Here is a 17,092-nt window from a genome sequence, read left to right on the forward strand (position 1 = left end):
TTCTTCTTGGGGAAAGGAGTTTTCTTTTTTTTTTAAATAGTTAACTAAAATGTTATGGGCCCTAAGGCCCACATAAAAGCTCTTTAATATACCAGAACTAACAATTTTGATTTTATTTGACTTAAAATTACAAGGGACGGGGAATTCGGACTGAAAAATGGAAAAAGTAAAGGGTATCTTTCAGATGGGATTTAGAAATGTTGAAACCGAAAACTACCATAGCAGCGTTGCAGTGACGAAGAATTCTGGACTTTGGTTCAAAGTGCCTGTTCGCGTTAAGAGTGGACTGTAATTTTAATTTAATTTCCAAAAAGAAAACTCCGCTGAAATAAAAAAAATAAATAATATAAATTTCCGAGCGAAATTAAACACGTCTTTTTTCCTTGAAGAAGGGATTACAACTCAACTTTATTTGACGAATATGTAGACAAAGACAAGACACAAAGTTACATAGATGGGCTTTCGATAGATAGGAATAGTTTCGTTGAGCCTAAGGCTGTAAACACAATTTGTAGCTCAAACATCCTCCCGCCGTTGAAGGACGCCTTCAACCAAGTAGTAAAGGACATAGCTTGCAGACTGGACGCTTGAATTCACCCTTAGCAGTAATGACGGAAGCGACTCGTACAAGTCCATCTCGGCCAGGATAAGTTTTAACGATTCGGCCCATAAGCCATCGACATGGGGGTTGATTTTCATCGATGAGAATAACCACATCATTAGGCTGAATATTTTTCGATTTCTCCAACCATTTTGGGCGCTTTCGAAGTTGAATAAGGTAGTCTTTAGACCATTTTTCCCAAAAGCTTAGGACTAGACGTTGAAGATACTGCCATCGATCTCGCAGCGAGTCCTCTGCTGTTAAGATACTCGGATCTGGTACAGTTGTTAGTGGTCGTGCAATTAGGAAGTGCGCTGGGGTTAATGGATCCATATCCCCTTCGAAGCGAGCGCACAATGGACGTGAATTAGCACAGGCTTCAACTTGGCACAAAACGGTGGAGAGCTCTTCGTATGTTAGAGATGATTGACCTAGGACTCTTCGTAGATGAAACTTAGTGGTCTTGACCCCGGCCTCCCATAGCCCGCCGAAATGCGGAGCATGGGGAGGTGAGAAATGCCAGGTGATTCCGTTGGTGGTAAGTTCGTTGGTGACATCTTCTTGAAATTTTGTTGAATCGAGTAGGTTGGCCCAATCTCGTAGCTGTTGATTGGCGCCGACGAAATTAGTGCCATTATCACTAAAAATAGAATGGCATCTTCCACGCCTAGAAACGAAACGCCGCAAGGCTGCGATGAAGGCAGATGACGAAAGGTCCGACACTAACTCTAGATGCAAAGCTTTCGTAGCCATGCAAACAAAAAGCGAAATATAAACCTTGTGTAACTTAGCACCTCGACCTTTCCACGAGCGGACAAAAAATGGACCAGCGTAGTCCACACCCGTGTTGCCAAAGGTACCTCCTGGTTCCAATCTCTGTCTCGGTAGGCTGGCCATTTGTTGTTGAAATGGAATCGCTCGCGGTCTAATGCACGTTGTGCAGCGATAGATGACTCGTTTGATAACGTGATGAATACCGATGACACAGTAGTGGAGCGAGAGCTGGTACGTCATTTGTCGCATTCCAGCATGCAGGTTGCTTAGATGGCATTCATTGACGATAAGATTTGTTAGCGGGTGATTCTTATGAAGAATAACTGGATGCTTCTGCTCAAATGGTATGCGGGCATTTTCGAGCCTGCCACCAACACGAAGAACACCCTGCTCATCGATGAAGGGACGAAGAAAATAATGTTTGTTTTTCTTAGAAACAGCTTGGCCATTTTCCAAGAGAGCGATATCATTTTTAAAGATGTGTTTCTGAGCGAGTTTAAATGACGCTATCTTTGCCAGATGTAAATCGTTTGGTGACAAAAAATAATTTCTAATACGGTCTCGAGGTCTGACACGATTTCGAAATAGTCGGATGCAACGAGCGATGACCCGAAGAAGACGATTGAGATTCGAAAACATTTCGAAAACACGATGATCCCAATCATCTGTCTCCGCTGCTGAAACGAGACATGTAACTTCATCGTCAAAAAAACTGTCTTTGAGACTCGGTATTTCAGAAAACACTATTTCATTATCGCGAAGAAACTCAGGGCCTTTCCACCACAACTCTAAATCTAGCAAACATTTCGGCATTATGCCGCGAGTAGCGCAATCCACTGGGTTCTGGGCCGTGCGCACATGATGCCATATTGAAACTGGGAACTGGGCAACAATTTTCGAAATCCTATTGTCCACGAAGACGTTTCTCGCACGCGGATAACCCTTAATCCAATGAAGTACGGTAGTAGAGTCTGTGTACGCGAAACATTTGACATCGTGAATAGCGAAAGCTTCTTTAACCTTACTAAGGAGCTGGCTTAGCAGTAAAGAGCCACACAATTCCAAACGTGGAATAGAAAGAGAAGGTTTGACTGGAGCAATTCTGGTCTTAGAACAGATAAGCGCAGTCTCCACTGCACTGACTCCTACCACCCTAGCATACACTGCTGCAGCATAAGCTGACTCGGACGCGTCGGCAAAGCCGTGCAGTTCCAGTATCTGCCCTTGACTAAAGTGAATCCATCTTGAAATGTTGACGTTTTGAATAGAATAGAGATCTCGATTGAAATCACTCCATTCTCGCATGAAGTCAGTGGGAATAAACTCGTCCCAACCGACACGTTTGATCCATAAACGTTTTATAAAGATCTTCATTTTGACGATAATCGGTGATAGCCACCCTAACGGATCGAAGATTCGAGCTATAACCGATAGCACTTCTCTTTTGGTGGCGGTCGGCCCGATGGCCGGAATCGTGGGTGCGAATTTGAAACAATCGTATTTCGTATCCCAAAGCAAGCCTAATGTTTTGACTCCCGTTTCACCGATGATTAAATTGGTATCCGATTCCCGATGTTCGGGGGAAATGGTGTTTAAGAAATCAATCGAATTGGAAGACCACTTACGAAGGTCCATTCCAGACCTGTTGAGGACATTTACAACTTCGGTTTTTAATTGTATCGCTTCATCTACGTTTTCGAAGGTAGACATGTAATCGTCGACGTAAAAATCTTCAATGATGCTTTTCGAAGCCGTGGGAAGAAGATGCATATTGTCTAAACCGATTTGTTTGAGAACACGAGTTGCTAAAAAGGATGCCGAAGCCGTTCCATATGTAACCGTAAGAAGCATGTAATCGCGTGGTTCTTCGGTTACTTCCTCCCTCCAAACAATTCTTTGGAAATGAACATCGTTTGCATCGACAAGTACCTGACGGTACATTTTGGCGATATCGGCCTTAATCGCGATTTTATTTTTACGAAAGCGAATAAGGCACGTGAAAAGATCGTTTTGAATCGTGGGGCCAACATGTAAATAATCGTTTAATGAATGGCCATTTGATGACTTATACGAAGCATTGAAAACCACGCGCAGCTTTGTCGTTGCGCTGTCGGGTTTCAGGACCGCGTGGTGAGGTAAGTAAAATGATGGGCAGCTTAGGTCGTTGATTGGGACGATTTTCATATGACCCAGGCGCTCATATTCACGCATAAAATCGATGTATTGTTGTTTTAATATGGGATTCTTTGAAAATCGTCTCTCCATAGAATGCAACATGTTGAGAGCAGCTCCGCGAGAGTCGCCGAAAACAACGGACGTTTTATTAAACGGTAAGCTGACTACGTATCTACCATCTTGATTAACTTTATGTGTCGCAATAAAATGTTTTTCAATATCTGCACTTACCTCACTGTCGTTGGAACGAATTCCGTCGACAAGATCTCCAGGCTCAAAGACATTTTTTAAGAGCAAGTCTAAGTCAACAGTTGAATGGTTGACGCTAATAGTAGCTTCTCGTTTTAACGGAACACTTCCCGCTATCACCCAGCCGAAGATAGTGTTCTGGGCGATAGGTGAACCCGATGGATGTACGATTTTACCGTCCGCGAGAATGTCAAAGAATAAGTCCGATCCCAACAACAAGTCGACCTTGCTTGGGCGATAACAATAGGGGTCTGCCAATGATAGATTTTTGAAATGAGACAGACAAGCACTTGGTATTTCAAAACTTGGAAAACAGTTTATTAACGAGGCAAGAATGAACGCATTAGCCGAAATACACGAATTTGAGTCAAAAGTCGAAGACATAATAAGGCTTACTTGTCCCCGTGTACCTTGAGTACTTCCATTTTGTCCGAGACCGATTACCGGAAACTTAGCATGAGATCGCTTTAAACCGAGACGTTGAACACAAGATTCCGATATTAAGGTAGCTTGGGACCCAGAATCAAGGAGGGCTCTACACGATTGAGGTTCACCATTTATGTCTTTAATCAAAATTATTGCCGTAGGAAGCATAGTTAAACACTCATGACGCGATGGGGGTGCGCGAACCGACACAGCTGACACGATGCCATTCGATGAACCGGGCTGATTTGCAGCAGGGACTGGTTGAACGAAAGGGGGGGCAATTCGGTCTACGTGAAGCAGAGTGTTGTGCTTCAAATTACACGTTTTGCAGTTCGAAAATTTGCATTCCGCTAACGAATGCTTAACCCGTAGACAATTGCAGCAAATTCCGTTTGCTTTCACAAATTCACACCGAGCAGGCCCCGTAAGTTCTCGGAATTTCACGCACTGATAAAGCATATGTTTTTGTTGGCACTTAGGACACGATGGAATAGTGATATTGAAAACACGTTTACCCGAATCTTTATTTTTAGTCGGAGCTATAATATTACGACCGGAACTGGATTGCACTTTTGAGAGATTTAAACTTTCGAGTTCGTTTATTCGCTCTTTCAAAAAGTTTGAGAAATCCGCAAACGATTCAGATTTACCATGCTCCGCGGCCCGAATCCATAATAATTTATTTTCTGAATCGAGTTTTCGTGTTAAAGTGTAAACGAGTAATGTATCCCACGAATCGACCGGGAGTTTCAAGGTACGCAGCGCATTCATGTTCTCAATGGTAGTACTGAATAATCGTTTTAATTCGCACAATGAACCACTTTTGATCACCGGTTGGTCGAATATATTGTCCAAGTGAGCCACCATAATAAAATTTGGTTTTTCATAATGCTCACCCAACAATTTCCACGCGATAGAAAAGTTTTCATTGCTACGGGGAAGATGGCTTACGAGTGACAACGCGTCTCCTTTTAATCGCGAAAGGAGGTATTCCATTTTTTCGATGCCGGTTACAGATTTTTTACAAATAACTAACGCTGTAAATAAATCCCGAAAACGAATCCACTCATCGAATTTTCCCGAAAATTCGTTTAAAATCACTTTTGGTAGGCCAGATGATTGCTCCGAATGAGTTATGCTTATTGGCCTTCGCGACGTTTCTGCTAAATTTTTTACAACGTCATTTAGCGCGGTTTGATTTTCGATTAGTGTTTTAATGGCTGAACTGAATTCGGTTTCAGAATCATCGGAACGCGACGCATTAGAAATTTCGTTTATAATATCAGATAATTTAGCATGAGTGGAATAAAAAACCGATTCGAAATTTGAACGATATTGGGTCTCATCTGCGAGTAAAGTAGCGTCTTCAATCGATTCTTCTATTTGACTTTGCAAGCACTCGAATTCTTGCATATACTGCTCTAGTTTTGTTTGGCGCAATTTACACTCAATACAATGTACGATATTTCAGTGCCAAAATATGTCTCATTGTCTGTCATTCTAGAGGAGGACCTAATCCAGCCCCTCATGAACCCGCAACCCTGACTCGTAAATGCATACACGGGCCTCTGTCTCTGCCCAGCATTAGTCTGTTGTCTGTCCCCAACATGGGAAATCTGCAAATCCGGCTCGAAGGACCAATTTTGTTCGCGTTAAGAGTGGACTGTAATTTTAATTTAATTTCCAAAAAGAAAACTCCGCTGAAATAAAAAAATTAAATAATATAAATTTCCGAGCGAAATTAAACACGTCTTTTTTCCTTGAAGAAGGGATTACAACTCAACTTTATTTGACGAATATGTAGACAAAGACAAGACACAAAGTTACATAGATGGGCTTTCGATAGATAGGAATAGTTTCGTTGAGCCTAAGGCTGTAAACACAATTTGTAGCTCAAACAGTGCCCGTAATTAGTGCGGTGATGAGGGATATAGAAAAGGGAAACTGATCGCAGATTTTGAGGGTTGGTGTTAAGATGAATATCACTCAGGAGTGCCGGCGAATCTATATTGCCCATTAACAATTGGTGAGCAAATAATATAGCAGCGTTTTTGCGTCTAATATATAAGGCCTGCAAACCTATCAGTTTTAGTCGATCGGCATAAGGAGGCAAGTTGGATGTATCATCCCAGGGGAGGCCACTTTAGGCAAATCGAACGAAACGCCTTTGAACATTTTCAATTCTGAGTGAATGGTTTTCATAAAAGGGAGACCATACTTGGCATGCTTATTCAAGATAAGGACGGACTAGGGAAATGTAAAGCGCTTTAGTTACATAGGGGTTGTAAAATTCTTTCTCTTAATAAAACCGAGAGATATATAAGCTTTATCAATAATTTGGTCAAAATGGGAATGGAAATTCAAGTGTTTGTCACACATAATACCAAGATCTCTAATAGAATCGACTACGTTGACGGCGTCATTAAGGAAGTAGTATACTCTATGAGATGGGATTTGTTTGCGCGAAAAGGTCATTTGTTTACATTTACCTACATTTAACTCTAGGAAATTATGCATGCACCAAACAAAAAAGATATTAAGATCATTTTGTAAAAGTAAGGAATCAGATGGAGTAGAGATAATCTTAAAAATTTTCTCATCATCCACAAACATTAGGATATCTGAGTTTTTTAATTTAAGACAGACATCGTTAACAGATAAGACGAAGAGAAGGGGGCCAAGGTGACTACCTTGTGGGACTCCAGAAGTTGCATGTATCGGACTGGAGACTGAGTTACGGAAAAGGACTCTATAAATTCTATTCGCAAGATAGGAGCTTATCCAGTTTATAAATATAGATGGAAAGCCTAGAGCTCTTAGTTTGAAATAAATTATGTTATGGGATATTTTATCAAAGGCTTTGCTGTAATCAGTGTATACAACATCAACTTCTTTGCCATTCTCAAGGGCTGACAAAACTTTGGATAGAAATTCAATTAAGTTAGTCGTAGTGGATCTACCTTTAAGAAAACCATGTTGAGCGGGGGAGAATAAAGGCTTGCAATGGAAATAAACGGAATCATAAACTAAGCTTTCAAAAAGTTTTGGAATGCATGAAAATTTAGCAATAGGTCTATAATTGTTAATTTCAGTTTTATTGCCTTGTTTATGAATGGGAAATATAAATGAATAGTTCCATATACATGTGAGGAAACACACCTTGGGAAAGAGAGAGTTCAAAGAGTGCAGTAAGAGGCTTTGACAGAGAATACATACATTTTTTTAGAACAACTGATGGGACGCCATCATGACCAGGGCTAAAGTTTTCTTTGAGGCTTACGATTTTGGCAAGTACTATTTCTTCAGTTATTGTAAACGATGAAAGGGAGGTTTGAGTGCAACCATCTAAATAACTAAAGTAGTGTGGATCAGGATCATGCAAATGTTCAGTATACGATTTGCTAAAGTAATTAGCAAATAGATTTGATATGGTTGTTGGATCAGAGGAGATTGTGTTGGAGAAACTCATTAAAGGTGGAAACCTATCAGATTTTCGTTTGACATTTATAAATTTGAACAATTTCCTTGCATCAGAAAGAAGGTTATTTTCCATTTGGTTAAGGTATTGGTTATAAAAGGATTCCTTTAATTCAGGAAAGAATTATAGGCGAGAAGATAATTGTTGTGATCAGTATCAGATTTGGACTGTAAAAAGATCTTCCAAAGCTTGTTACGGGTATTTCTTAGGCTACGGAGCTCTCTGTTGTACCAAGGGGAAGCAGAAGTGTAATCTTTTCTAAAATCAAATAATAAATAAATAAATAAAAAATAAATTATCTTGTGTTATTAATAAGTTACAGTTTCAGTTTATGGACTGGACTGTTTATTTTTAGGCAAAACAAAAAAACAAGCGCTCAGCAATATAAGGGAATGGTAAATCTGCTGAGCGAATATGCAGACATAGCTCAAAACTATACAAAAAGGTCACCAGAAATTGTGGCTGTGTTTTGGGAAGATCTGGCTAATCAGCTAAATTCATTGGGACCAAGGCAAAGGGATGTTGGTGGATGGAAAAAAGTATATTCGTGATTTTGTGAATTGATTAATTTATGTTCCGAAGAGACACAATCAGACCGATGATTTGTTTTGTATTTGTGTTTAATCTGCTCCAAAAGAAGAGCAAACGCGTTTTTCTTGAATCTGGAAGAGAATCGTAGAATTATTAGAAGATATGTAAGTTTACTTACGCCGCGTCAGATAGTTCACTTACTTTGCTTTCATTTCGCAATGTTCTCCTATTTTCTTTATTTTGCGCTCTTAGCTCATTGGATTTAGCGTCCAATAATAATAAACCAACACCATCCATTTCTTACTATAATTGCTTGTAGTAGCTTCAACAGTTTTTTTTTTCAATTTATTCTTTTTCTTTAACACTTCAAATGGAAGCAAAAACACGTTTGAAATAGGGAGGGGACTTTTTTCGATAGTTTTGATTTAAAAATCGTTGCATCTAATTAGATGTCTTAAAAATGCTAGCGCATTATAATTGAAAAAAATTACTTTTTATAAGCAATAAATTACGTTCTGCAACCAATTTTTTATGGTTTAAAACGCTTATTGTCTTTATTTTATAAAATATCGAAAATATATCGCATTTTCTATATATCGGTTAATTTGTAAATCTCTTCCTAAAATTTATATCCATCGCATTGCGTCGTCTTAACTCTGGGGGGTTATTATGAAAAACGAAATTCGTTCAAAATAAGGCTTATTCGTTAAATCAGAGAGAAAACACTTTTAACACACTAAATAGTCAAATTGCTATTAAAAAAAACAAGAAGTGTAAAAATGACGATACTCGTATTTTTATATACGAGTGCCTTCAGCTCTTCATCTTCAGGAAAGATCACTTCTCCAAATTATATAACGGCGATGACGAACCGAATTCCGCTGTAAGGGAGATAGAACCACTCAACCTCGGCGACACAGATCAACAATTCCGCCTACCCGACCTTGACGAAGTGAAGATAGCTAGGATAGGAGACCCTTTAAATTGCGCCAACTACAGAGCCATCAGTCTTCTTAACATTGCATAAAAGATCCTCTCTGCCGTATTATGTGAACGCCTGAAGCCGTTCGTCAACATCCTGATTGGTCCTTATCAGAGTGGCTTTAGACCAGGAAAGTCCACTATCGACCAAATATTCACACTACGGCAGATCTTGGAAAAAACCCAGGAGCATCAAATCGATACCCACCATCGCGTATGACAGCATCTATAGGGAAGAGCTCTACCGAGCAATGTCTAGTTTTGGCATTCCTGTCAAACTTATCCGTTTGTGCAGAGTGACGATGGAGAATGCATCAAGGTTTTAGACAAGGCGATGCACTGTCATGCGACTTTTTCAACATCGTTCTGGAAAGAATTGTGCAAAACTCAACCGTTAACACTAGAGGCACAATCTTCCAAAGGTCCATCCAATTACTCGGATACGCAGATGATATTGACATAATTGGAAGATCAAAGCGTGATGTCAGTGGAGCGTTTTTGAGCATTGAGACGGAGGCGAAGAAGATGGGTTTAGTGGTCAATGAGGACAAGACCAAGTTTATGCTGTCATCAAAAAAGGACACTGAACAACAACGTCTTGGGCAAAACGTCACCATGGACAGCTATAACTTTGAGGTAGTTAAGGACTTTGTCTACCTAGGCACCGCTATTAACACAGACAACGACACCAGGGCTGAAATCAAACGAAGAATAACTCTTGCAAATCGCTGCTTCTTTGGACTTAGAAGGCAATTGAGAAGTAAAGTCCTCTCTCGACCATCTAAAATCACCGACTATAAGACACTCATCATCCCGGTTCTCATTTATGGCGCTGAGGCCTGGACCCTGTCAAAGAAAGATGAGAGCGTCTTAGTATGCTTCGAGAGAAAAATTCTTCGGGTGATTTTTGGTCCCGTACGCATAGATGGAGAATGGAGGAGAAGATATAACGACGAACTGTACGGGCTGTACAGCGACACTGACCTAGTTAGCAGAATTAAAGTCCAACGGCTTAGATGGCTAGGTCATGTAGAGCGGATGGACATTAACGCTCCAGCCCGGAAGGTCTTCGAATCCAATCCCGAGGGACGGCGCAGTAGAAAAAGATCGCGACTCAGGTGGCGCACCCAGGTGGGAGAGGACCTCAACCAACTTGGCGTGCGAAACTGGAGACATCTAGCTAGGGACCGAGCTGGCTGGAGACGCTTGTTGGTTGAGGCCCAGGTCCGCCCCGGCCTGTAGCTCCACCTTAAGTAAGTAAGTAAGTAAGGAAGCCTTCACTCTTGTTCAGCTTTCGTTTAGGGGGCAGTTGTCAAATGTCATACATTTTTTTATTTTTGTTTGGTTGGTTTTTGTTTTGCTAAGTGAGCAACTAAATTTAAGTAAATAATAAATAAAATTGTAAAAAAATCATAAAAAATAAGTTATTTCTAAACTATTAGGCCTACAACCAATGCTTAGCCGTTGAATTTGCTGGTAGCTTTTATGGAAACCAATCCAAACATAGTAAAAAATTACTTGTCGACGAGCCAAGCCAAAGACAAAATTCTTTGGAATTCTTTGACTGATAAGCAAATAAACAAATTTATCATAGAGTAATAAAGTTCAGCTTTCAGTTGAATGATGATCAGCTGTCATGTTTTCACAAGAAGATTTGACTTGATAAATGGGCAGGTTCAGATGACACAAGGGACTTATAAGTAAGGTACGTTTCAAATAGCCAATTTGATACTTGAAATTTGTCTTACTTTCAAGTCCCTTATGTCGTCTGAACCTTCCCATTATAAAGTTAAGTCTTCTTGTGAGAACATGAAAGCTGCCAACAAATTGCCTTCCAATTGAGGCAACTTCATTGGAAAGTTGACTGGAAAATTATTCAAGAAAAATCACCTTAAAATGGCAAACAGATCGAAATGTAGCTTCCTTGAGTAGTGTTTTGTAGACAATTATGTTGTTGATAATTTTTCACGATCAACTGAAGATAGAGGTTAGTGAAGTAAAGTTCTGAGTTCGAAGTTTATATGACACTTGACAAACTAACAAGTTGACTGGGTCAAAATTTACGTTCAAAGAATGCAGTTGACTGCAAATGAAGTCCCTTATGTTGTCTGAACCTGCCCAATAATGGAGAATTTTCTTAACTGACTTTCCAGCCAACTTTCCAATAAAACTTCTAACGTCACCTTGAGGGTACTGCGAATGTAAGAAAAGAGCTTCATGGTTATACTATAGATTTTATATTAAAAAATGTCGTCTGAACCTGAACAATGGCAGCTTCATCATAAGTCTATACATGTTTATGATTAATTTGATTAAATTTATTCACTAATTTTAATTAGAACTTTATTTTTAATTCGGAAATCCGGAATGTGCTTGTGAACGCATCAGAAATTCTTGGAAAAATTGCAGTTTTGATATGGATGAGGAACTAAACTTTGATTAGGTGAGTTTTAAGCAAATAATTGAAAAAAAAAAATGTCATGACGAGCCTTGTGCACACACCGACTTCTTAGTTAAAAAAAATTACTGGAAACAAAAGGTTTGTTAGACCTTTGACACACATGGAGACTATGACTAAATCCATGACAAAATTCAAAAACTAAAAATATTTTAGTAATCATCTTCGGTTTATTCATTACTCATTTAAGTTACAAATTTACAAAATGTAAAAAACTTCTATAACATTCAACGGTTCTCGAGTTTTGAGTTAAAAAAAAACACAAATACAAAATTTATTGTGAAAAGAAAAAAATGTAAATCCAAAAAAAAAAATTTTGACTAAAATTGAACTTAAAGAAATGAAACAAAACACTTTTTTTTAATAAATTATAATGTATGTATGATATTAAAAATAATTAAGTTTTGAAATACATTGATGTTTTAGTTTTATAAAATATCCGCTACATCACTTCCTTCATCAGAATTAGAAGAAGAATTCGCGTCTTTTTCGTTTCCAGAAGTAAAATTGTCAGGCTCTTGACCTTCATCATCTTCATTTACAACTCCTTCAATAACTTCATTCACATCTTTAACATTGTCAACTTCTGTTGCTTTACCATCCGAAGAAATAATAAGATATCTTGGTTGAACAGCTTCATCTTCATCATTTTGATCTTCACTATTATTTGCACTATCATTATTGTCAATTTCACCAACTCCTTCTTCAACATCTGACATTTCCTCATTTTCATTTTCGACTGGAGGCTCAACTCTTAGACCTTCATCGTCATTCCATGAATCCTCAGTTGACGCAGCTTTTTCTGTTAGTTCCTCTGTAAGAGGAAATGCAGAAATTGGTGAAAATCCAACAACGGCGATCATGCCCAAAAGAACAATTAATAATTTAGGAGACATATTTTCTTATTTTATTTTAGATACTTTGATAAACCCTTTCGCTTTAAAGTCAAAACTTAACAATCAAGAAAAGTAATTCTCATCTCTCTTTTATATCCATTTAATCAAAAAACAACAACAAATAACAAAATGTTATTAATCAAAAATTGTCTGTATTGATTTTGTTAGAATCTGTAAAAAATGAATTGGATAAATTAAGACTTTATTTTTCTATTTTGTTGACTTTTTTGTGTTTCTATAAAAACAAAACAAGGTTGTTCGAAAATGTAGCTTTTTTCTACACATTTTTCCATTAGCAGATGTTAAAAAAAAAACATTTTTCTTTTGAAATCGAAAGTTGAGGGTATTGAAAACAAATAGAGTAAGTAAATACACTTGTTGACTCTCAGTCAAATGCGCACAAAATTTGGTTTAAAAAGGTAAAAAATCAGTTTTGAAAAACCTTGGCAAAAAGAAATGTGTTTAAAATATTTGTCATAATTTATTTATAAATACAAGATTCATCTTCTTTTTCCTGGGATAAAAAAATGTTTTTGTTTTGTTTATTTAATTCTATTTTGTGGTAGAAGGCTGAGACGCCCGGCTTTGATGGGGATGATAATAACAATAAAACACAAGATCTGCCATATCCGACACGGTTATATGATTGCCGTAACACATTATTTTCATACATTTTTTTAAAACTTGAAAACACCTTGGAGGTTGACAAATAACACGGTAACGAAATTCTGTTTTTTTTTTCAAATTGCAATAGTTTCGTTGCTTTAAAGGAAACACAAGCTTCGTTGTTTCATTCGTCATTCTTGTTATTACGGCCATAAGAAAACATCAATCATAGCTCGTTGGCACAAAAGGCGGATCCCAGTCAAACGCCAACAAACTTTATTTAATGCCTTGCAAAGATAGCTGAAGACAATTGGACTATTATTTGAATTAAATAATACATACTACATCTTACAACCTTTAAATTATACACATGCATTAGTGATGAAGCTATAGGATGGCTTAAATAGTGATAGTTTTTGTTAGAACATTGTTTTTTGCCAAAAAGGCTTGTAAAAGAATACAATCTTCTGGGAATGCAATATTTTATGACTTCAGTATAAAGATTGCATGCATTGAACTTCCCTAAGGATTGGGACTTACAATTGTGCAATCTCGAATCATTTGATCTTAAAATTATTGTAATGTTTATTCAACGTTTTAAGACTGCAGCAGGAGGATACCGCCAATGCCTTCGCCGACCGAGTATCACTAGAGCTTGCGAGAAACCTTACAACGAATGAGATGTGTCCAGAGACAAACTGGAAGCCTTGCAAACAATCCATCAGGAATGCTGCAGAAGAGCTTGCGAGAAACCTTACAACGGATGAGATGTGTCCAGAGACCTACTGCAAGCAATTCATCATGAAAATGAAATCGTTCGCAAAACTTCAGAACATGACGTCTGTTATAGGGCTGGTCCAGATGGAGTACCTTCTTATATTTCGAAAAAAATGCGCATCCTAATTATCCTATTCTCTTCATATTCTTTTTAATAAATCGCAAATCTTCAATTTTTCCTGAAATTTGGAAGAGTTCGTTCATAACACCTATACATAAAAAGGGTAGTAAAAATGAAATACAAAATTATCGTCCCATTGCAAAACTGTCCGTCATCCCTAAGTTATTTGAGTCTATTATTTGTAAAGTCATATCGTTTAATTGTAAGTCTATAATTTGTGACATAATATAAAATAAGTCAACAGTTACTAACCTCTTTCATTTCAGTTCATTTTGTTTAGATTCTTTTGAAAAAACGGAAATAAGTTGACTGTGTCTTCAAAGACTTCAGTAAGGAATTTGATACATTGTGCCATAAAATGTTAACTTACAAATTTAAATCCCAAGGCTTTAACGATAAATTTGTTAGTTGGGTTTCGTCGTACTTATATAATAGATCATACAGCGTAGTTTTTAGAAATGAGCGGTCATTATATTTTTGTACCAACTCTGGCGTACCACAAGGTAGCCACTTAGGACCTTTACTGTTTTTTTTGTACGTTAACGACTTACCTTCTATTATAAAATACTCATCTGTTTTAATTTACGTTGATGACATTAAAATTTTTAAACGTATTGACTCACTTGACGACTGTTTACTCCTACCAGATGATCTACATAGTTTTTGCTAATGGTGTTTTTTTAATAAGCTTTTACTAAACATTGACAAATGTAAGTTAATGTGTTTTCTTCTTATTTGACTAAACTCTCTACTTTCTTTAACCTAGGTATTATTCTTGACTCAAAATAAACTTTTACAAATCACTATGACTATATTATTAAAAAAGCAAATAAGGCACTCGAATTTATAAAAAGGTTTTCACAAGATTTTTGCGACCCTTATATTTTTAAACTTCTTTATATATTATTTGTAAGACTAATATTGGAATAAGGCTGCATAATATGGGCTCCCTTTTATTCAGTCCATATAAACAGAATAGAAGGAGTACAAAGAATATTCATGCGCTTCTGCCTCTGTTTCTTCCCATGGTCCAATAGGTTCGAACTTCCACCGTACAATCCTAGACTCACGGTCATAAATCTTCCATCGCTTTCTAAGTACAGAGAGTATACTCAGCTGTGCTTTATTATAAAATTTATCAATGGGTCAGTCATATCACCACCAATTTTGGAACAATTAATCTCTATTAATAGCCGTTCAAGTATTAGAAGACAAGTTCCTTTACGTCTTATATCAAGCAGATCGAACTAATAGTAAAAACATTCCCCTCAAACAATTAATTCGAGTTTACACCAAGTATTACTTTTAGGTATATTCAGTAAGCTATGATTTTAAAAGTAAAACATTTAAAGTAAATTTTGTCGATACTTCAATTTAGCTTTTTTTTTTTGCAAACTGCTTAGAGCATCGTAAATCTATTTATACCTTAGAGTAAATGCAATATTAGTCTTAAGTTCTAACGTTTGTTTGTTTAACGAATTTAATAAATCGAAATGGAATCGAAGAGGATGTGAATTCTTCAAAAGAATGCAAAGACTTCAGATTAATACAGGAAGCCTAAAATGATTGCAATCAATTGATTGCAGTTTTTTTTAAGATCAAATGATTATTGATTGTAAAATTTGACATCCCAATCTTTAGTTAAAATCAATTAATGAACTCCTGAATAATTTTTAATGATTGCATTCAAAAAAGATTGCATTCTTTTTTTAAGCTTGCCAACAAAGTACTCCTAACTAATGAAATCATTTCGTTAATTTCTTAATTGCATATGCAACATATCAGTCTAAACGTACAAAAACCTTGATGATTGTGGGGATTATTTATTCATTGAGCTCATCTGTCTTAGAATAAGTTTGGAGATTGGACCACCAGTTCCGTATAAGTTAAAAAGTTTTCAAAAACTCTAATATCTGAAAAAAATAATTTTTTTGCGCTGAAGTACCTTAGCATATTTTTAAAATTTTAACGTACAAAAATTAATGTTGCACAAAAATATCGTAAGGAATTTGCTATCTAAACATGACAAAGGTTAACTCTTTCAGAGATCTAATGAATAAAAATCCAAAGAAAATTCACTTTATTGATTAATTAAGGGCTCGTACTGTTTTCTATGTATAAAAGTATTCCATCACTTTTTTCACATTTCATGGACTTCCTTGAGTTTTGTTACAAAATATTTTAAAATATATACTTTTAAGACCCCTTTAGGTTTATAGAGATTGACATTTAATTAATTAGGTATGGAAAAAATCCACAATAAAGCCGAAGATGAGTTTCAGAAATTACAATTGTGTAAAAACTTTTTCAAATTGTTTTTGTATTAAGTTAAAATAATTTAGTGGGAACTATTGTTTTTCTAAGGTTTGAATTTTGTAAATGTTTTTAAGTTAACAAATCTCTGCATAATTGTATTGTTTATAGAATTTTATGGTTCAGCTGGAGGATCATGACCCCCAAGACGACTCATTCACTTAGATCCTCCATTATTCGGTAGCGCAATATATTCTTCGTAGCGTTATCAGTGTTATCAACATCAGTCTAATTTTAAATTAAGTAAGGTCTGATCATACCGCCAGTCCACCAAACATAAGTAAAGGATAAAGAAGCTTTTAAATAGAATTATTCTGGGATATTCCATACCCCATGTAAAAGTGGGCCTCATCACTAAAGAGGAGCACAACTGAAAATTCGACATTGCTGGTTATTGACCGGCTTGAATTCATCTGTCAATTAAAATTTAAAAGACTTAAGATAGATCTAAGTCGTTGATATTTTTTTTTTTTTGAAATGCCGCTACGGGCTTCTACCAATAATATTCTCAGTTGTTCTTGATCTATGCATTTCGTTTCGCTATCTTCTCCATAGCTCACATATTTCATTATTGATTAACTTCGACTGAAGATTTTCAGCGTTTTGCTAGTGAATTGTAACAATTTCAGTGCATTGTTAAAGCGTGTATCGTTCTATTTTTAGTAGTAGCGTAGTTTTTACTTCTCAATATTAAAAGAAAACAGCT

The 17,092-nt window shown here is 36.9% G+C and overlaps 1 protein-coding gene across 1 annotated transcript; it reads right to left on the minus strand.

Annotated features, from left to right (window-relative positions):
- Positions 1 to 547: 547 nt before the first annotated feature.
- LOC129945147 (uncharacterized) lies at positions 548 to 5,638 on the minus strand. Its single transcript, XM_056054804.1, has one exon. The coding sequence runs from the start codon at positions 5,636 to 5,638 to the stop codon at positions 548 to 550; it is 5,091 nt and encodes a 1,696-aa protein (XP_055910779.1).
- Between the last annotated feature and the right edge of the window lie 11,454 nt (positions 5,639 to 17,092).

The sequence above is a fragment of the Eupeodes corollae genome, chromosome 2, assembly GCF_945859685.1.
Source record: "Eupeodes corollae chromosome 2, idEupCoro1.1, whole genome shotgun sequence".
NCBI lineage: Eukaryota > Metazoa > Arthropoda > Insecta > Diptera > Syrphidae > Eupeodes > Eupeodes corollae.

Bases quoted from the DNA above. Each gene is read 5' to 3' on its own strand.
- LOC129945147 (XM_056054804.1), bottom strand. From the start codon at position 5,638: ATGCAAGAATTCGAGTGCTTGCAAAGTCAAATAGAAGAATCGATTGAA.